Consider the following 21225-nt stretch of genomic DNA (forward strand, 5'->3'; position numbering starts at 1 on the left):
AAAAACAGATGTTGGAAAATGGTCATATACAAACAATTACAATATTAGTGTCACTCTCCCATGTCACGTCATGTTTTACACTAATTTACTCAAACTGTTACGAAATTTCGAGCCAAAGACGCTTAAAGCCATTTTAAAGGAACATTTTAAAGGCTAGCTGATTCAGTAATTTTCTTTACAATTGTAAACGTCATACCAAACCACTCTGAATGACTTTGCTTACATTTCAACTATACATTAAATTGGAAACATAGGCGGAATTCTTCTTTACGTTAAACATCATCTTATTATATTTCAGAGTAATGCCCTTTATTAACACACATAGAATGAGCCCTAAATATCGAAACATTTTAGTTTGTTAATATTTTGGCGTGCATCTTACTACTGTAGGGTGAAATATATACTTAATATTTCACTGTAAATCTATTCATAAAATATCCCCGAATTTGTACGCACTGAGCATGCGTAGAAAGAGAGCCCTGCGTTTCCGGTTTACCACCAAAACACGGTCCGGCGCTGATCCGTATGTGTGAAGCGAATTCCCCCTTTTCCCTTTCGATATTTAGCAGGACACCGAGGCGGAGAAATGTCGGAGTCTTCTCGTTTTCATTCGCAGCTGGCCTCCATCATGGAGGCGCTGGCGAACGCCGCGGTGGCGGAGATCTGCGAGCTGGTGGATGACGGATACGCCGTGCTGCGTCTGGAGATCTCTCGGCGGGAGAAAGAAAATGAGGGTTTACGGAGGAAGCTGCTCGCTCTGGAGTTGAGAGCGGCGCGAGAGAAGGCGCAGCGTGCCGGCAGCTGGGCGTGTGAGGAACGGATTGAACCGCGTGGTGAGTTTATGCTTTATCTAGAGCATCAGGATGGATTCAGGTTTTTATGACCCTTTAGCTCATAGTAAAATGGGGAAAAGTGTTAGTTCAGTGGTTTTTACCGCTGGTTCTGGAGTCCCTCTCTGTAACGTTCCTGCTCACCTCATCCAGTCAGCTGCGTAGTTAATAAGCCTTTGCTAAACCGAAGTGAGGTGAGGATCTTCACCAGTATTTTAAAAAAACAACACATAATTAAACAGCTGAAATGTAAACAAAGTCATTCAGAGTGATTTGGTGTGAAATGCTCGGTTCTAAAGAAATTTTAGAATTGTTCACAATGGTGGTGGTGATAGAACCAGAGTCTCCAAAAGCTCCTTTATATCAAGTTTTTACATGACATGGTTATGAACACACTACCTAATATCAGACATTCGTTTGCGATAGTTTTGTGGGAACGTTTTGGCTTAAAATGTAATATAATCAATTTATTGAATATATTCATAGGGGTGGGATATATGCAAGACGTTGTAAGACGAAGTCTCCAAAGAAACCCCCGATTTGTGTCAGTTCTACCACACGCAACATTACCTATAAAGCTCAGGAGACGTGTAGGTTAACTGAAGGTTTTGGATAGTAAATAAAATGGCCATATATGAAGCAAATATTAACCATTTCATGATTAACAACGACTCGGTTTACATTATAACCACTTAATTATTAAGAAATGTATTAATTAATTATTAAAAAAGGAATTCCCCTTTAAATTTAAAATCAAGTGTTAAGAATAATACACTAGTTAGCGCCCTCCTGAAACTGGAATGATCAAGAGTTTCTTATAGTGTTCCCTTTTATCTGACTTGAAACTACTGTACTTTAAACCACCAAGTAAAACCTGCTGAAAGCTAACTGTCTAATTGTCCTGTGCATAAACGATTCATGTTTTCAGCTGAACCCCATTGCCGTGTGAAGCCAAGCCCCCGATCACGGGCAACTGTTCGCATTCATGAGGAACCCCACACATCTCCGCCAGTAACTCAAGTCCTTCAAGCGGAGGTATGTTAAAATTTGCGACTTTACACCAGTAGAAACTCAATGGCTTCTATTCTCTTCCCAGTAACATGTATCTGTAACTTCACACCCTGCTAAAAAAAAAAATCCAGCCCATGGTGGTCTTTGCTGGTTTAGCTAGTCACCCAGCATGGCTCTGCTGGTGGACCAGCACAGCAACATCCAAAACACAATATGTGCTGGTCTGTGCTGGATTTCTCTGGCAGAGTAGAAGCTAGTCTATGGGAGAGTTTTGTCTTCTACACCATCACTAGATTTCATTGATTTAATAATTGATTTACTTGCTTGATGGTATATTTTATGAAGCCAGTACATATTTTCTTGAGCTTCAGTGTAAACAGCTTGTTTTCCATCTGCAGACTCTAGCCTGGATTTTAAATCATCCATGACTTTATCCAAAGCAAAAAACTCCAGGCATGTGAAGTAGCAGAACCATCTCACTAGCTTATTTATTTATTTTGGTTTGTACATTTGTGTTTATATTTTCACAGCCAAAAGAGGAATGTGAGGACGTTCTGATTGTAGAGAGCGGAAGCTTCCAGGCACAGGGTAAACACACAAACCCACACAGCTTTTAAATACAGATATGGCTTATTACTTGTGTGCTGATTTACTGCTGTGGTTTGGTTTTACAGACTGTGGTCGCTCTGCCACTGATGGACAGGTCATCCAGCCAATAGGAAGAGATGAACTGGAAGAGCAAAACCTGTTTGCACAGAGAATAGAGGCTGTGGAACAGTCACCCCCTAACACACACTCACTCTCAGACGCCATTACACATGACACACACACTCCTGATAACCACAGCCACACTCTCACACCCACGTGCTCTTACTCCATGCCCTCTGAGCCTTTATCAGCACACACTACTGCAGCAGATGCACATGTACCAGACACACCATTTTCACTTCATGGAACAGAACACGCTCCGCACATGCACAACTCACAAACAGCCCTTCCTGTCCACGCCCCACTTCCGGTGATCGCCACAGACACAGGGCCAGGAAGTCTGGGGGGTGGAAGTCTGTTTGTGTGTCCGTTCTGCGGGAAATCGCTAGCATCCCTGAAGAACCTGAAGATCCATGTACGTGTTCACACTGGGGAGAAGCCGTTCGCCTGTGCACAGTGTGGGAAACGTTTCTCGGACTCCAGCAACCTGAAACGGCACCAGAGTGTACACACGGGCGAGAGACGGTACAGATGTTCTCACTGTGGGAAGGGCTTTGCCCAGTCAGGATCGCTCAAAGTGCACCTCACCATCCACACAGGGCAGCGGGGGGTCCGCTGTGCGGTGTGCGGCAAAACCTTTATCTCAAACGCACATCTCAGAAACCACATGAGTCATTCTCACACAGCAAAATGAGATGTCCATTTAAAGGAGTACTTCAGAGTTTTTTTGTTTTTTTGTCAATTGTGACCAGTAACTTTGCTACTGATTTCATTCCATTGATTTTTCAAATGTTCTGTTTAATTAAATGTTCAAGAGGTGAACAAAGTCATTCAGAGTGACAATGTCAAATGCTCTGTTCTAAAGAAACTTACCAAGTCAGAATTATTCACGGTGTTGGCCATAGGAACCAAATGTTTGCCTCTAAGCTTCCTCACAGAAAGTTATTACATCAAATGGTCATGACTATACTGTCTGATGCCGGTTTAATATTTTTCAGAAAAATTTGGCCAAAATATTTTTTTCCTTTCTTTCTAAAATGTATTCATGGTGGAAAGACACAGACACCTTTTTTTATCATATTCTAGTTAGAACATCTTTAGGTTCACTGGACGTATTGGGTAGTAAAAACAATTGCTATATTTTTGTTGTGCGCAGTACCTGGTTCCTGTTGGTAAGTTTCTCATTGATCTTTTCACATGAAACCACTCTGAATGACCTGTTTACATCCCAACCAGTGAACTACATAGACATCTTTAGAAAAATCTTTTAATTGGAGTGTATGCATGCACTAGTTTATGCAGTGGCCAAAGATATTTGACCTCTGTGCTCAACAAATTTGACCATCAGTGGCTACTGTGAGAAACTCCACAAGAAAACTAGACCCAAGAATTTACAGATTTACACACATGCGCACACACACACATTCACATTTTTAAAGCCACTTACCCTTCTGGGTCTTATCCACTTATCCTATTGGCATTTATTACATTTTCTGTTTTGGACATGATCATCCATAATAATTGACCAAAGGCGACAGATGTGGCAGATTGAAATTAGGTTGAAAAAGTTTTCTTTTAAGACTACTGGATGTTGAATATGGAATGCAAGAGAACAGCATATTATTAGTATATGTAAAGTTTGTATAAAATGTATATAAGCATATCCAGTGCCTTTTCTGTAAATGTTGTGTACAGAAAGTGAGAAAAATACTAATATCTCTGTGTCAATTCTCAACATTGTAAACTTTAGTTTCTTTTTTGAATCGTGTATTTTTTTCATAAAATATATTGCAAGGTAAATTAGGATGGCAGTAATTACTTAGGCCTGCACTGTCTGAAAGCTGAGAAAGCAAAAAATGTTACAGTAAATTTTTTTTTTTTTTTTTTTAGCAATACCTCTTTCCGAAGCCTCATTTCTAACGAGTTGCATAATTTACACAATCTGTGCTCATAGTTACTACTTACACAACTGCATCATATTGTGCTCATCATAAGCTGGGAAGCAACTCGTGGGGGCATTCCAACAACAATCATACTGAAGACAATAGAAAACTGATGGCTATGAAAACGGTTTATTAGTAAAATTCCATTCTGAGTTTCATGACAAATCACTTGGGATGCACAGCCAATAAAAATGCAAACCCCTGTATTATTTCAGCTTTGCATGCACTGGCACAATACAAAATTCCTAAGCACTTTCTTAAAAGTTCGTAAATTAATCTTTCAGCATATTTTTACAAAGTTTTACAGAAATATAATTTCTGCCACAGTGAGTTAGAATGTGTCAGCTGCTACTACATGAAATCTGCAGTTTAGGTTACAACTGAGAATGAAATTCATTACACATTAAACATGATAAAATTGAAAAGAGAAAATATTGGGAATAGTTTCATGCATGAATAGTGAGATAGTGAGCGAATATGACACATTTCAATTTAAGAAAATCTTATTTGTTCATGCACAACTAACTGATGCAGTTATAGCACCTTTCCAAAAACAGAAGCTCTTCCTGCTGAGCCAATCTGAAAGAAAGCTGTTTTTGTTTAATACTTAATAATATACAATTTATATACAGTTTAGTATCAAATTCTATTTGTTCAGTATGTGTGTGTCACAGTATTCTGTGAAAAAGTCCCAATTTAATTGAGTATTGCAACTTTGAAAAATTACTTGTTCACTGTCTACGTTCAAGATTATGTATGTGAAGTTTGTATAAAACTAAAAGAATTATCTTCAGGCAAAGTATAATTCATACATAAATATACAGCATTAGGCAGCTAAGTGGTGAAGGCCACTAGCAGCCGTAAGGCTGTGGTTTCAAACCCTATTGGGTACCATGAGAAAAAGACCACAGGGCTGCAGGTCGTAAGATCATTACCCACTGACCCCTGCAGTTGTGCAAGTCACTAAGCCCCTTGTTCACAGGTTGCCCTCACTGCAAAAAACAATGTAACCTTCAAACATCATTCTTTCCTTATGGTTTCAGACTGGTGTTTTACTGATTACTGTAACACTGTCTCAATTACCTTTTGACAGAATTTATAGCAAAACAGTCTAGCTTATCAATCTATCAATCAATGATACCTACATCATTTAAGTCCTCATAACTTACTGCTACTTTTACAAGGTATATTTAATTTTTATAAACAACATGCAGTCAGTAGACACAGTAAGATTTAGCTACAAACTAAGTGACGTTTAATTATTCATTATCTTGGCCTGCAGGCAGGCAATACATTATGAGTACTTTATCACACTAACATGAACATCACACTTCAATGCCCTTCTAATTTGTGGTTTATTGTTAACAACTGAATAAGATATAGATAAAATACTATACTTGTCATATATATTTCTAAAGTTAACTGACCAGTGTCTTTTTCCTGATGGACAGAATTACTTACTCTCATTTTGATTAAAAAATAAGCTCTATATAAATCTATATAGAGACCTTCCAAGCATCCAGCAAACATGATGCTTTATAACAGTCAACTGCATACCAGTCAACTGGAATATTTATGTGACATCTTTTATGTGAAGTCATTACAAAAACTCAGTAAATATCTATGGAATTATGGAAAATGTGTTCTCCATATTAAAGAATTAGAAATATAGCGCTATTGACTGTGTCACAGGCTGCACCCTGTATCGGAATGTACATGCAGATAAAACTGCACACTGTTGTTATCTTACACTTAAGTTACCATTTCTGGTATTGGCATTGATATGCAACCATGGCTGAGGGTCCTCAAGGACATATCTTGAAAGGCACTTAATGAGCAATAAGCAGCATCTCTCCATAGGAAAACTGGCACATTTTTAGGGCCCAACAGCCCTCTTCACACCACACTTCCCTTTTAAGGGATGAGGTATCAGCTACTACAATACCACAACTTTCAGCAAAAGCACAACAGGCTAAATGCAATAAACACAGAGCATGAGATCACTATTGTCCAACGTGGTGGCACTGTGATAAACAGGTCCCTCCTTGGACTTCTACAATTTCTCTTCTGTTTGCTATTAAGTAACAAACTGGACATAAAGCAAACGGATCATTATATTAGATCATCGTTTTTTCTGTTCTATTGTGTTTTAATACTAAATCAGCCTTTCTTCAAGTATTGTACAGACTCAGCCTAATATTACTTTTACTCCCTGATAAGGTGATTCAGGCACAAAAAATATCCTACCTGTACTTTTAGTGCTGGTTTAGGCTATAAAAATATCCTACCTGCAGTTTTTTGTAAGGAGCCACATATAAATAAGTGCTGTGAAAAGGATATTTCAATGAGGTAGCATAATTTGTCAAGGAGTCTCCCTATTGAAAGGGTCAACACTAAACACTGAATTTGCTTTTAAACCCTTCATGATTTACATTTACATTTACAACATTAGCAGACGCTCTTATCCAGAGCAACTTACAAGAAGTGCTTTGTCTGTCTAGAGAAAGTATATGATGCTCCTGGAAGTCAGAATCTACTTTTCAGAGGCATTATTGTTTCTTGTTGGAGGATCTGTTATACACAGAATGACCTGCAGAGATCAAGTGAATCATTGATGGTTTTGTATTCTCCTATTTTCACAGCATAATATTTTTACCTCTATTCAAGTATACTAGTGAGCTACAGCATCTAATTTTTAGTCAATTTTATCACATTTAACCCATTCATATTTAGTGATGAATTTCATTTTATGTTTAATTTTATTATGTTTTGTTATTGTACTGCTCTGTACTGCTCTGTGGCTGGTCACACCTCTAAGATGGGAGCTTTAGTATTTTATACTAAACAAAAAGAATCCCAAAAAGAGAAGAATCGAGCCCAACAAACTTTAGTTCTTCTGCTGATAGATGCTGGATTTACTAAAAAGTTCCACTGCAGTTCTGTACGTTAGTACTCCAGTAGTTTTTGACCCAATGCATTTGCACTTCTACTCAAGATCTTTTTTGGAAAGGTACCTTTACTTTTATTTGAGTCATTTTACTCAAGTGTTAACACTCTGGGTTTAGGCTACTCTACCCACCTCTGGCCCCAGGTGAGCTGGTGTTTAAAAGACCCCAATATAATTTATTACAGCTCACATTTCTTCATGTAGTAAATTTCTGAATTAGAATACTGCTTAATGCAGTAAGAGGTAATTGTGAAAAGTAACACTGTGAGTATTGTGCTTTTACCATATAGCAAGCTTTGGATCAGTTCGGTCAAACCTCTGAGCCAAAGATCACTGCAACATGTTTGACATGTTAATACCAAAGCAGTATTTAATTAAATCTTAGTCCGATCTCATGCTCAACCATGTTTGTTGCAATTTGCCCAGCTATCACTACCAATCAGCAACAGCATCACTTTTGTATTTCTATTGCTATGTGTACGTAGAGAACATCAAAATTTGGTTAAAACTCTGAAGACCTGAATAAAGTCGCCCTGATTCATCAGTAGAGAAGGAGGACGCTGCCTTCTATATTTTGGCTGTCAAAGAGTCCAAACAGCTAAGCTGATGAATCTGTTCATACATTAATAACAACAAAATATTAATAACAATATCAATAATAATTACACAGTACACACAAACATATATTTGCATCAAAAAACAAGGTGCTTTCACTACAACTGGTGCACACTCAGGTAATCACTGATAATTCATCATCACTGTTAAATAATATTTAGACTTTTTGTCCACTTTTACTTTTTTGGATTGTCTACAATTAATATGCTCACAAAACAGCACAGCTAGGTCACAGCTTACCTTTCTTAGATTTGGAATATTCTATTATTTAGAAATCTTGTCAGGTAGCTCTGCAGTGGGAACAGTTAATGAAAGCACCCTTGCACAACTTGATACAGCATGGATAAAAAGGCAAGATTTAAGTGTGTTTGTGTCACATAACACACTATTTAAAGGATCTGATTATGCAACATTTTATGTTCCCTTTTTCCAGAGTCTCATGACATGAACTCCAGCTATTCAAGAACAGTAAGCAACACGCAGAACCAACTGATACACACTTACTGTTACAGACACACACTCATGCATACTAATGTGCATTCACACACACTAATGTTCTTACAATTAGATGTCGACACACTCATTCAGCTCCACTTGTTGCAGGATGTGGTGTGTAAGTAATGTTGTGTATGTGAGTATGTTTCTGAGATTGTATTGTGTTACTTCATCACTCGTTTCTGGAAGTAATATCCTACAGGAAAAACACAAAGTCTCTGTGAGCACAGTCCTGGGGCAAACATTTCACCACATAATACAAACCTCAGTTCCAGAAAGGTGAGGATAGTATATGAAATGCAAATAAAAAGCAGAAAAAAGCAGTGAACTGTAAATCCATGTTGACCTGTTCTTAAACTAAAACATTACAAAGGGAAGAGACATTTAATAATTTACTGTATTGTTTTATTTTTGTTTATAAATAAAAAATGAGAGAGATGATCATCCTCAGGTATAAAAGCAGCTTCGTGGACAGGCCTAGTCCTTTATGACAAAAATGCATAAGCAGAAAATCCAACACTGTAAGGACGACGCTCCTTACTGAGCGATTGCAAGGACTTTATGTATTTTGTCTTCTACAGTGCATTACATCATCTATAGATTCAAGGACTCCAGAGAAATTTCTCATTTCATTTAGATTGTTTATGGAAATAATGGACTTTGTGTTCTTCAGACTATATAAGAATTGTTACCAAGTTAATGTTCAAAAGCTAGAATTATTATTACTTAGAGCAACATATGCTGCCTTCTAGATGACATTTTTTTCCAGGGACATCATACTTATTTCAACATGACAACGTCAAGCCACATGCTGACTGTGTTACAAAAGCATTACTGCGTAATCAGAGAGGGTGGGTGCTAGACTGTTAAAAGGAAAGGTGATGTAACACAGAGGTAAACATGTTCTTGTCAAACAGAATTTACTAATCACTGCTTTTTGTTTTAATTTTGCACACTGTCCCAACGTCTTTGGAATTAATGTTTGTACATTATATTCATACAATAATTGAAAGGTGGGTGACATCAATGTATTTTAGATCTTTTCACGTTACACAATACTTATCACATACTCAAAATAAACCGTTTGGAAGACAACTGAAAGACCTAGTAACATAAATGAATAAAATAAAATAGACTTATGGATACACTGATTGGATGGGCTGACATCCATGTTTTATGTTTTTTTGCAATTACTGTACACTGATTATACATTGTCTAAATCTTTGGTCTACATAGGTCTTTGTCACGATATATGCAGTTGTTCAATGTTCTAGAAGTACTGACAAAACATATAGTATACTCAGAAAATGACATAATGTATCATCATAATTATCCACATTTCCCACCCCTATCATATTCATACAAAATACATAATTCATACTAACAGCCACCTTGTCTAGGTGCTGCTGAATATGTATAATTTGCTATTACAGCTCAGACATTCAGAGAGACAGATAATCAGGTATTACTGCTCTTACAGTGGTGCTTGAAAGTTTGTGAACCCTTTAGAATTTTCTATATTTCTGCATAAATATGACCTAAAACATCATCAGATTTTCAAGTCCTAAAAGTAGATAAAGAGAACCCAGTTAAACAAATGACACAAAAATATTATACTTGCTCATTTGTATATTGAGGAAAGTGATCCAATATTACATATTTGTGAGTGGCAAAAGTATGTGAACCTTTGTTTTCAGTATCTGGTGTGAACCCCCCCCCCAAACAGGCCCAAGCTATGATACTACCACCACCATGTTTCACAGATGGGATAAGGTTCTTATGCAGGAATATACAAACATAATGCTTTTCATTTAAACCAAAAAGTTCTATTTTAGTCTCATATGTCCACAAAACATTCTTCCAAAAGCCTTCTGGCTTGTCCATGTGATCTTTAGAAAACTGCAGATGAGCAGGAATGTTCTTTTTGGAGAGCAGTGGCTTTCACCCTGCCATGCACACCATTGTTGTTCAGTGTTCTCCTGATGGTGGACTCATGAACATTAATATTAGCCACCGTGAGAGAGGCTTTCAGTTGCTTAGAAGTTACTCTGGGGTCCATTGTGACCTCACTGACTATTACATCCCTTGCTCTTGGAGTGATCTTTGTTGGTCAACCACTCCTGGGGAGGGAAACAATGGCCTTGTATTCCCTCCATTTGTACACAATCTGTCTGACTGTGGTTGGATCGGTGGAGTCCAAACTCTTTAGAGATGGTTTTGTAACCTTTTCCAGCCTGATGAGCATCAATAACTCTTTTTCTGAGGTCATCAGAAATCTCCTTTGTTCGGGCCATGATATACTTCTATAAACATGTGTTGTGAAGAGGAGACTTTGATAGATCCTTGTTCTTTAAATAAAACACGGTGCCCACTCACACCTGATTGTCATCCCATTGATTGAAAACACCTGACTCTAATTCCACCTTCAAAATAACCGCTAATCCTACAGGTTCACAGACTTTTGCCACTCACAAATATGTAATACTGGATCATTTTCCATTAGTGTGAAAATCTGATGTTTTAGGTCATGTTTATGCAGAAATATAGAAAATTCTAAAGGATTCACAAACTTTTTAGCACCACTATATAGCTGATGTCTATTCTAGCAGTCACAATAACTCACCTCAGTCTTGGTTTGACTCCATCGCACTGCTCTTACAGATTTAGAGACACCTGGAATAAAACACACATATTCATTTTCACAGATTATGATGGTGTTTCACAATCTGAACTTGATATGTCTGTTTATTTGGGTTAATTAACCTTACAAATGACAATTACATGGAAAAATCCCATTTTTTATTGTTCATCTGAGCTTTGCTTCTTTAAGCGAAGAAAACATTTCCTTATTTCCTGGTTTGTTTGTAGGTTTTATCATGGTGTCACTGTAATACAAGCCAAATAATATGCTTGTGCTTGTGCATGTGCATGTATGTGTACTCACAAACAGATGAGATCAGGAAAAGGAAAGCCACTGCTACAGCAAAACCTCCAAACACACATCTGTCAGGATATGACATCATTGCGCTGTTACCAAAAAACATTTTCATCCATCACAGTGAAACCACTGACTTACTTAAGTCACAATACCTACAGTAACAGTACAATTAACTGCAGTGAACACTAACTTTCTCTTTCTTACTTACATACACTTTTTTTCCAGACCATACCTGGAGAACACAGCAGCGCAGAGACACAGTGTGAGGATGAAGAAGAGGAAGGCTTTCAAAAACACACAATCTGAAACTGAAATTTCAAATAATGAATTAAATCAATAATCTACAAGAGGTTGTACATTACAGTGATTTTGCCATGGCTGTTGTTAGGCACAACACAACACAAATGTCTAATCACACATTTAATTTATTAATAGTAATAGTATTCTTTAATAAATTGCTTCATTAATAAACAATTCAAGTAATGTCTATTGTGTGCATATTCACTTTACAATGGCTTTGAAAATGGCTCAGCCAATGAGATTTTAGAACTGGAAGTAACCTTTTTAAAGATCTTTTTATATTCCATTTATAAAATTGTCCATATCAGTTGTCATTTGTCAGTACAGTAGAATCAATCAACAGCCTTCTCCTATTCTATTTCTCTTTCTCACTCACCTGAAGTTTGATAGGTGGGTGGACAATAACTGTTGTAGAGACATTCAGAAGGGGGTGGGACGTCCAGCAGGCCTGTTCCTGAAAGGCTAGGCATCTCATGGGCAGAGCAGACATCTGGGTGGGGCTCCTCCTCTGGCAAAAATGTTTCTTTTTCAGGAGGAAAGAAAGTTTCTGTAGGATCTGCAACACACACAAACAAGTCAAGAACATAGACTGTTCTCCACTATTTAAAAAAAGTAAGTAGTTTACAAAATGTATAAACAGAGCCTCTCACCATATTTAAAAGAGACTGGTGTGTCATTTTCAGTGCTGCTGCTAATATCCAACCATGAAGGCGGTTCACTAATGTGTGTGGAATCTGCTCTTCCAAACACACGCTCACCCAGCCATGACTGACATGTCTGGCTGACATCACTCAGGAGACTGGCTAGTGACCTTCTCACTTTGCGCCTTCGACGGAAAATTCTACACAGACATAAGCAAAACACAGCAACAGTAGCTTTAATTAATAGTTAATTAAATGTAAGTGTTGTAACTAATGTAAAGGTTTATGCTATAAATAATAATACATTTGACAATGGAGCACTTTTCATAGAGATAAAAAAAATACAGACATGCTAAAGTTCAACAGTAATAGAAAAAAATTAAGTTAAATTTTTTCCATTATAGTTACCGTTCAGTAACGTCAATACAAAAAGAAAGTTAAGATTATTTATTTAAATAACAAGAAGCAATGACATAGCAGTAGTAGTTACATAATAATGAACGTGCATAAGAACATTCTGTAATGTCAGTTGTGCTTCGCTCCCCCACAAGTGCAAAAATATGTTTATATGTAATATTTGCAAACGGGTTGAAAGTGTATCAAGAAAGAACTCAGTCAAACCTTGGTAAAAGATGTGTCTTCCAGGGATGTAAATAAATAATCTACTATTGTCATAATATCTTCATCATTTTAATGTTGATGTTACATTTGAGAATTAAACATTGAGCTGGATCTTCGGTTTAAGGCTGTGCATGTGATGTTCATATGTAAAGACATACAACGTGGTCCCAAAAAGTCCTACTTTTAAATCATTTTTTCAGCATTTACAGCATGACTTGCAGAAGTGCACACATGTTATAAAAAAATATTGCATACAGCAGCTTTAAAAAAGATAAATACAAAATGGGAGGTATCCATTTAATTTGAAGTTAATGAATTTAATGAACATTTTGAAATGTTTCTTAAAAGTATGTACCAAGCTTCACTTTCTAGTAAAATAGTTCCACAGTTTAGAAGCATAATAACAGAAAAAGGCCTCTCCACATTTTCCCTACTTTATGGAAGGTATTTGCTGTTGGCCACTATCTAAGTTTACATGCTGGAACATTTTGTGAGGTACACAGGTGCTTTTAAATCCTTTAGAACATAGTTCTTTCAAAATGAGTATGATATGAGCTCTCCTTTTCGTTTTTGTTGGGATCTGAGCGGCTACATTTTGTATGGGCTGTAGAGACTGTATTGTCTTCTTAAGAAGGCTAGCAAAAATTGTAAAAAATGCATGACCAAGTTTCTTTATATCACTCTGGCATAGAAAAGGAACAACTTTAGCAATGTTTCTTAAATGATAAAAAACTACTTTACTGACAGTTTACATGCAGGATATATGTATATATACTCATAATAAACTTTTTTGTGAAACTATTACTGGATTGTGAAACTATTACTGGATTTCAGCAGCTTGGTAAATATTGGGCTATGAAAATGAATACAGAGAGAGATGTTATGTTCAAATGATGTATTTAAAACTACCTGTTTTAGATTATTTGTATGTATGTTGCTAACCTTTATTTTTTATTTAAAATGTCTGTAATTTAAAATGTCTGTAAATTTCACCCTAATTTCCCTTACTCTAAACCATAACCCTAACAACAATGAGAATTCAGTGGGTTTTAGCAGACCAAGTAACCAAAGTGGTTACTTGAACATCTGTAGATAATCTATAGGGGGCTTTACTGTACTATCAAAATAAAGTGAGACCCATTTTTCTTAACATAATGTCACTATTAACAGCTCTATCGTCTTTGTTACACAGCAGTAAACATACTAAATCCTAAAAGGCAAAATAACACTTAATTACCAAAATTGACATCAGTCACAATTTATGGGTGGAAGAAAGAAAGACGTCACACGAGTTGTTGATTTACTGCACAGAAACATGAGTTGCTTAGAAACCTGAACCATGAGCTAATCTACAGACACACATACACACATAGCGTCACACACCAGGAATGCATGAGATAACTCAGAACACACGTGTCTAGAACAGAGCATCAAGGAACAAACACACACACACACACACAAAATGCTCCCTGTACACTGCCAATAGTCAGTCTCCACTCTTTGTCTAACATAACTGATAAGCTTGTACTGGCTTCTATGCACAATTTCCATGACATCTCAAGCTGTATCATATCATTTTTCAAGTATTTTTACAACCCTTATAGGAAAACTCATTATAGAAGTTAATGAACTCATAGAATATATTTGACTACCACAGACAATTTTTAACCTTAATTTTTAAGGTTCCTTGTAGTAAAACACTAACAAAAACTAAAAATGACTTAAAACACTTAAAACTACCTGAACTGAAGATTTTGTGAGTAATACTGATTTTAAGGAGCAATAAATTCTGATTCCCGATAATATCAGTGGATATTATTTAATATGGTCATAAACTACACAGGAGGGCTGCACCAATATGGGAATTGTGCACCAATTATGATATCTGATATTTTTTATGCACATATCTGCTGATGCATAACAATGACATAAACATGAATGAAATGTAGAAATTGGGACTAAATCGCTCTGGATTAGTATGACATAGAAATGTAACACTCCTTTGTAGAGGGTTACAAATGTAGCAAAATGAACAAAATGCACAGCAACAAACATTCTGCTCTTCTCGAGTATAATAAAGAAGTCATCAAATTGAAATATTAGCCAAACCTAAACATCTGCCTGATATTGTTATTTTTTGTAAAGCAAGTATCGACTGAAAGCAATATAATTCCAGTGTCACAGATTTAATTGCCAGTACTCAACCCTGACTATACTTATACTTAAACACATAGCAGAAAACTCGTAATGTTGCCTGAAGGTGGAACTTTACAGAATTCTGAATGATTTTGTAGGTTTTTGTTGGTTCAAATTTTTTATCACTTTTTTATAGAAGGATTTTTATGTGTAATAACATGTTATTTTCATGCCAAAAGTTAAGTTTCCATGGTTTTGTTATTTTATCCTCAATGGTCAAATTTACCAATTCAATTACTACAGGTAATATTCCTGTAATGGAAATCAGTAGGTGTGGCAAATGAACCATCTGACCAAATCTGGAGATTTACATTTAAAATATATATGTATATAATGTATATAATATAAAACTAAATTTTAGTTAATGGTGGATTACTAAACATGGCTCACCCAACGGTTTTGAGTGGAGGACTATGAGAATGAGAAGCCCTGTCAAAGATAGAACAGTGATTTTAAGCTGAAAGAACTGACCCTTGCTATAAAAAACAAACACTGGTCCTTTTATTACAAAATTACCATTTTACATGGTGCAAAATAAATTTCATTCTGTTCTCATGGGAGTGCTGTAAAGTTTATCCCCATTCCTGTTACCAAAGCCACAATGTCTACTGTTACCCAGGATGTAAGTGAATTTTCTACTATTGTCATCATATCAGCAGTATAATGTGCATTTGAGACCAGATTGAAACAGATTTTCTTTTTTTAATAAGTGTGCATGACATTAACAGGTTAAGACGTATGACTGTCAGACTCCAACACCTCTCTGACTTTAAACTGCTAATTCAGCCTTTGCAGGGTAACTCGTAGAGGTGACAGTGTGTTTTGTTTTCTCCTAACTTAAATTTTCAACCGCTACTTTTTTTTCAATTTTGACAAAAAAAAAACATCATAGTGCAGACTTGACATGACATGAACAGTATTAAACTATTGGTGTTTACAGCTGGTACAGAAAACATATCACTGGGCTGAAACACATCCTCTAACACTCTCTCTTTCTTTTTGTCCCAGTTTCTGCCTCTGTTTCCTTTTTCTCTCTCTCTCAGTCACACAAACACAGAAGCATACTCTCACACACACAGACCAGTCTATCTCTCACTGACCGGACAAGGTTTTCTTTGTAGGAGACGTTGGTCTGTGTTGGAGTGAGGGTCAGGTTACCCTGGTCATCAGTATTAAAGCTGTCTTCTGTCAGTACATAGTATCCATTAGTGAGGAGGCGTGGGCTCCGACGGCACACACACATTGAGCCTGTTACCGGATTGGTGGAGAAACACTCATAGGAGCAGTCAGAGATGAAGGAGGAGTCCAAACTAAAGGAGCAAAACAAAAAAACATTAAACTCACACACATGTGCACAAATATTCTAACGCTCACTCATAACACAGGCTTATAAATACAGTACTACGCAAAAGCCAGAGACCACCTCCTGTTTAATTTCCAGTTTCTTATTTGAGCTTTTGTTTTTCTTTATAAATCTTCTTGTTCGTTTTGTCTTGTTGATTTAGATTTGTTTTAGTTAATACATTTCACTTAAATAATTTTTTTCCAATCCCTGTTCAATTTGCTTACCTACACTGAAAATGAGGGTCACCCCAATGTACCTCAGAGTTGAAATAAAGACTGATTGACTGACTGACTGTTTGAGTTTCCAGTCAAAATGACCATTAAGTATTTCATTCAGTGCCATAAAAATAAATATATAAAAAATATATATAAAAAAAAACATAATTAGTGTGCCCAGTCTGTATTACAGCATTCATTCTTTTTGGGAGACTCACTTTCAGTTTTTCAAAGAAATGTGTAGAGATCAGAATTAATCAAAAGATCAAAGTTCAGAATTAGAAGTTGTTTGGATTTTTTGCTTCACAAAATCCAAGTAATCCTAAACACATTCAATGATGTTGAGGTCTGGGCTCTGGGGTGGCCAGTTTATTGTTCTTAGAACACCAGAACTTCTTTATTTAATTTGCATTTTTTTCCCTTTTGGTCCATTTTCCTTTCTGAGTAACAGCTTCTTGACAGCTAATCATTCTTTTAGACTCATAGCAATAAGCCATCTTGTCCAGTCGAAGGATGTACACAAACACCTGTGGATTCTTTCAGATTTGAAGCAAAAGTGGAGCTTGAGTTTCTTCTGAAGAAAACCTTAAGTGCTGTTTATCTGTAACTTTTAACAATTTTTTTTTATGCTGTTTTTTCCCCAATTATTTTCTCTTGACTATCCCCGTCTTATGCAAGTGGATGCACTTCACATAGTTCAGTGTAATGGGCTGCTGTTTTATGATGCACCACAAAAAACATCTATTGAAAAACCTTGTACCTAATGGCCATTTTAACCGGAAATTAAATAAATGGTGGTCTCACACTTTTGTACAATGCTGTATATATACACTCACACATAAATTATGTGGTATGTACCTGTAACATGTCTGGTCATCTTGCCTGCTCCTGGTCTTTATGGGAGAACCTAGAACAAACAAATAGCAACACTAATTCTGCAGTTATATTAACATCTAGGCTACGCATTAGTGTGTATGTGTGTGAGAGATGGGAGAGAGAGAGAGAGAGAGAGAGAGAGAGAGAGAGAGAGAGAGAGAGAGAGAGAGAGAGAGAAAGAGAGAGAGAGAGAGAGAGAGAGAGAGAGAGAAAGAGAGAGAGAGAGAGAGAGAGAGAGAGAGAGAGAGAGAGAGAGAGAGAGAGAGAGAATGATAGAGAGAGAGAGAGAGAGAGAGAGAATGATAGAGAGAGTCTGAGAGAAAGAGATTTTACTAACTTGTAACAGCTCCTCTGAAGAATAAAGCCATGGCTCCCACTGCTGCTCAACCTAAAAAAACAGATACACACAAATGATGTGCATGTACACATATATGTACATGCAGTAGTAGAATAATGGTTATGAGTGTAACTCACAAATACCAAAACATATTGCTATAGAGCGTGACACATTTTATCTAAAACCCTAATCTTACCAATACATACTCCTCTGAAGACAGACACAGACACAGACACACTCCACACATACACAAACACATACAAAGACACCACATTCTCTCAGATATACACTAGACTAATTAATTTCTGCTTTTTCATAAACCAAACATCTAATACAAACTAGATATATGTATGTACTTGTGTGTGTATGTATGTATTACATTTGACTGATGTGTTTCAAATATGAAATATTGATTGTTGATCTTGTAACAATGTCTTGTATCGCTGGAATGCTACAAAAAAATCTTAAGTGTAGTGTATGTTAATGAAATAACATTTTCATTGTTGTATATACATAAAATATACTGTGATAGTGCTGTGAAAGGGCATCTGAGAAAATTCTATGAAACGATTAATGTGGGCAATAAGTGTTTTATATAAAATTACATATATATAATTTTGAATACAATAATCAATCCACAGCACTACAGAGCAGAGGGAGAGGGAGAGGAGAGAGTAGCTGATGGCGTGAGAGCGGGGAGAACAGGGGAACCGGAAGTGGAAGAGGAAAGAGGGGGTCTGCAAGGGGCTGATAAAACTGGGGATGATGTTGGCAAAATGGGAGGAACCATCAAAATCCCCAGTACTTCCTGTTAACCATTTCAAGTCTGGAGAGGAGAGATTGTGATTGGCTATACCACGACCCAATAGGATTCAACCACACACCTGCCAATCTCTACCGCTCTAGTACAGTATCTGTGTGTGTGTGAGTGTGTTAGAGAGAGAGAGAGAGGGAGAAGGAGAGGGAGAGGGAGAGAGAGGTCTGTTGTCTGTCTGCCTAAAAGCAGAATCAGGGGGCTGGACTAGTCAAAAAATGTGTAACGACCTAAATCTGTTCCCACAGTGATCACATGGCCGGTCTGTTTTTGTTTGAACAGGAAGTGGCTCCCCACACACACGCGCACACACACACACACAGACACACACACACACGCGCACACACACACAGTATATACTGGTTAATTTCCAACACTATTCTTGTATTCTGATTTTTCTGTATCTTTGTGTGCTTCTCTGTCAGGGATGTATTCAGTAAACACACACACACACACACAACCATAGAACTTCACTGTGTGAGAGGGCAGTATGGTGAAATCTCAGCACTGTCCACAGCATCACTCCTAACCATAGACCTGATGCACCCACCACCACCAAACTAATACATACCCAGAACTTATATATCATATGAGACGCAAACATTTAGTACACATATTGGACTGTTTATCAATTAGGACTTTTGCTTAACTATAAATAACTGTGACTGATGGATAAAATGATACATTGCAACTTAAATAAGGTGTGCTTTGTTCTGCTGTAGACAAACAAAACATTTTGGAAAAAGATAAAGGATTAACTCCTTAAATCAATCAGTCTTCACGTATTACAACAGACAATAGATGTTCATATTTATGTATGTTTTTTTTATAAGTCCTGCAAATGAATTCAATAAATGTTGGATTAAGTGAGTTATTAGCAAAAAAACACCATACAGCATTGAATGAAAGCTGAACTACAAAACAGGCGATCTACACTCTCGGCGCTCGTGCCTTTACAGTCTATTGCCTGCGACCTCTTTGTCAGTACTGACACCCCAGTTCTCAATTTTCGCAGCCGAATTGACTGAGAGCTTCCTGTCCTGATTCTGTCAGCGAACAAACCATACATGTGTTTAAATTCAACCGATCGGGTGCAATGCACTGTCTTCTGGTTAGAAAAGAACGGCGTCTTTATTGGTGTAACAACCTACGAACACATCAGCTCGAGCTCCAGTCCTCAGTTCTCTGTTGTGGGAATACAGCAATGACAGTAACGGCTTGCGTGGAAAACAGTCTCAGTGGAGAAGCAAGAGCCTTACAGAGATTTCTAACGGCAATACAAATGCTCATAACAAAAGTAACTCAGAGAAAAATCCACTTAGTATTTTATATAATCATTAAACTAAATGAAAACCCGTCCCTCTGAAACGCGCAGACAGTTCTTAAGAACATTTCCGTTACGATGTCCTCTGTACGACGATGGTGGTGCTGCAACAATGACGGACATATAGTGAGACTGACACTGTACAGAGTCTACAAAACCGAAAAATGAACCGTTACAGAAACAACTGCTAGGCGTCAACATAAAGCTACGTGCAAAGGTCTACGCATCTACTTCAAGCTGGCGATAACAAACTCGTCGCTCTACAAAAGCAAAACACTGCATCTCACACAAAGTAACAAAGCAACCAAATCGGCCCAGCCCAACTTACCAGACTTCACTGAACGGTGTGTTTTCCGGGCAACAGGGAGAGCCCTCTGGTAAAAACAATGATAATGTCAAAGCGCACTTGGTTAGGCGTCAATGCGGAGCGCAGCGTCCACAGTTACGCTCCCTACAGCGAGAGACAGACACCAAGGGCGTAGTGAGCTTCTCCTAGTGAAGGAGTCGGGGCTTCCCACCAGCTCCCACTACGGCCGCCAGCTGTTGTTCAGCGTCTTGCGCCATCTACCGGCGCTGTTTCTAATTTACATGTAACACAGCGGCAGAGCATATGACGCAAACAGGAGATTAGATAGCAGTGAGGGTGTAAAGAGGCCCCATCATGGTCAGACTACTAACATGGAAACTGGCTACAAAATATATTTCAATTAACTTTAAATAAATAAAAACAAAAACAAAAATATACAGATTAGCCAACTTATTAATAAACCCACTGTACATTTCATCAGCTCCGCTTACCACACAGGTGCACTTTGTTGTCCTATAATTACAGACAGTAGTCCATCTGCTTTTCTGCAGTTTGTTAGTTTCAATGGTCAGGATCCCCACAGGGCAGGTGTTATTTGAGTGGTGAATCATTCTCAGCACTGCAGTGACACTGACATGTTGAATGTGTTCTATCCAGTGCTGTTCGAGTGAACACCTCAGTGCCATTGCTGGTCTAAGAACAGTCCACGAGCACCATGTGGGCAGTGTCCTATGATAGATAGATACTTTATTGATCCCGAAG

The 21225-nt window shown here is 37.4% G+C and overlaps 2 protein-coding genes across 3 annotated transcripts; one reads left to right on the forward strand and one right to left on the reverse strand.

Annotated features, from left to right (window-relative positions):
• The first annotated feature begins 493 nt into the window (after positions 1–493).
• LOC108428323 (zinc finger protein 16-like) lies at positions 494–4698 on the forward strand. The gene is made up of 4 exons (XM_017699238.2): positions 494–833; positions 1759–1865; positions 2372–2429; positions 2516–4698. The coding sequence occupies exons 1-4, from the start codon at positions 587–589 to the stop codon at positions 3241–3243; spliced, it is 1140 nt and encodes a 379-aa protein (XP_017554727.1). The 5' UTR covers positions 494–586; the 3' UTR covers positions 3244–4698.
• Positions 4603–20696, reverse strand: tmem71 (transmembrane protein 71). Of its 2 annotated transcripts, none has more exons than XM_017699241.2 (10): positions 20485–20696; positions 18019–18069; positions 17664–17712; positions 16346–16555; positions 12438–12628; positions 12164–12343; positions 11720–11795; positions 11494–11552; positions 11173–11222; positions 4603–8745 (listed from the first exon to the last, which is right to left on the reverse strand). In XM_017699241.2, exons 2-10 carry the CDS (start codon positions 18047–18049, stop codon positions 8722–8724), a joined length of 870 nt encoding a protein of 289 aa, XP_017554730.1. In that variant the 5' UTR covers positions 18050–18069; positions 20485–20696; the 3' UTR covers positions 4603–8721. The 2 variants fall into 2 exon arrangements, with proteins under 2 accessions (XP_017554730.1, XP_017554729.1); XM_017699240.2 differs by having other exon boundaries at positions 11494–11576.
• Positions 20697–21225: the final 529 nt, after the last annotated feature.

This window comes from Pygocentrus nattereri, chromosome 19 (assembly GCF_015220715.1).
Source record: "Pygocentrus nattereri isolate fPygNat1 chromosome 19, fPygNat1.pri, whole genome shotgun sequence".
NCBI classification, from domain to species: domain Eukaryota; kingdom Metazoa; phylum Chordata; class Actinopteri; order Characiformes; family Serrasalmidae; genus Pygocentrus; species Pygocentrus nattereri.

Bases quoted from the DNA above. Each gene is read 5' to 3' on its own strand.
- LOC108428323 (XM_017699238.2), top strand. From the start codon at position 587: ATGTCGGAGTCTTCTCGTTTTCATTCGCAGCTGGCCTCCATCATGGAG. The intron at 1,866-2,371 runs GTATGTTAAAAT...ATATTTTCACAG, and splicing joins CTCAAGTCCTTCAAGCGGAG to CCAAAAGAGGAATGTGAGGA. The intron at 2,430-2,515 runs GTAAACACACAA...TTGGTTTTACAG, and splicing joins CGGAAGCTTCCAGGCACAGG to ACTGTGGTCGCTCTGCCACT.
- tmem71 (XM_017699240.2), bottom strand. From the start codon at position 18,049: ATGGCTTTATTCTTCAGAGGAGCTGTTACAA. The intron at 11,577-11,719 runs GTATGGTCTGGA...TTTTGGTAACAG, and splicing joins TGCGCTGCTGTGTTCTCCAG to CGCAATGATGTCATATCCTG. The intron at 8,746-11,172 runs GTGAGTTATTGT...TTTTTCCTGTAG, and splicing joins GGAGTCAAACCAAGACTGAG to GATATTACTTCCAGAAACGA.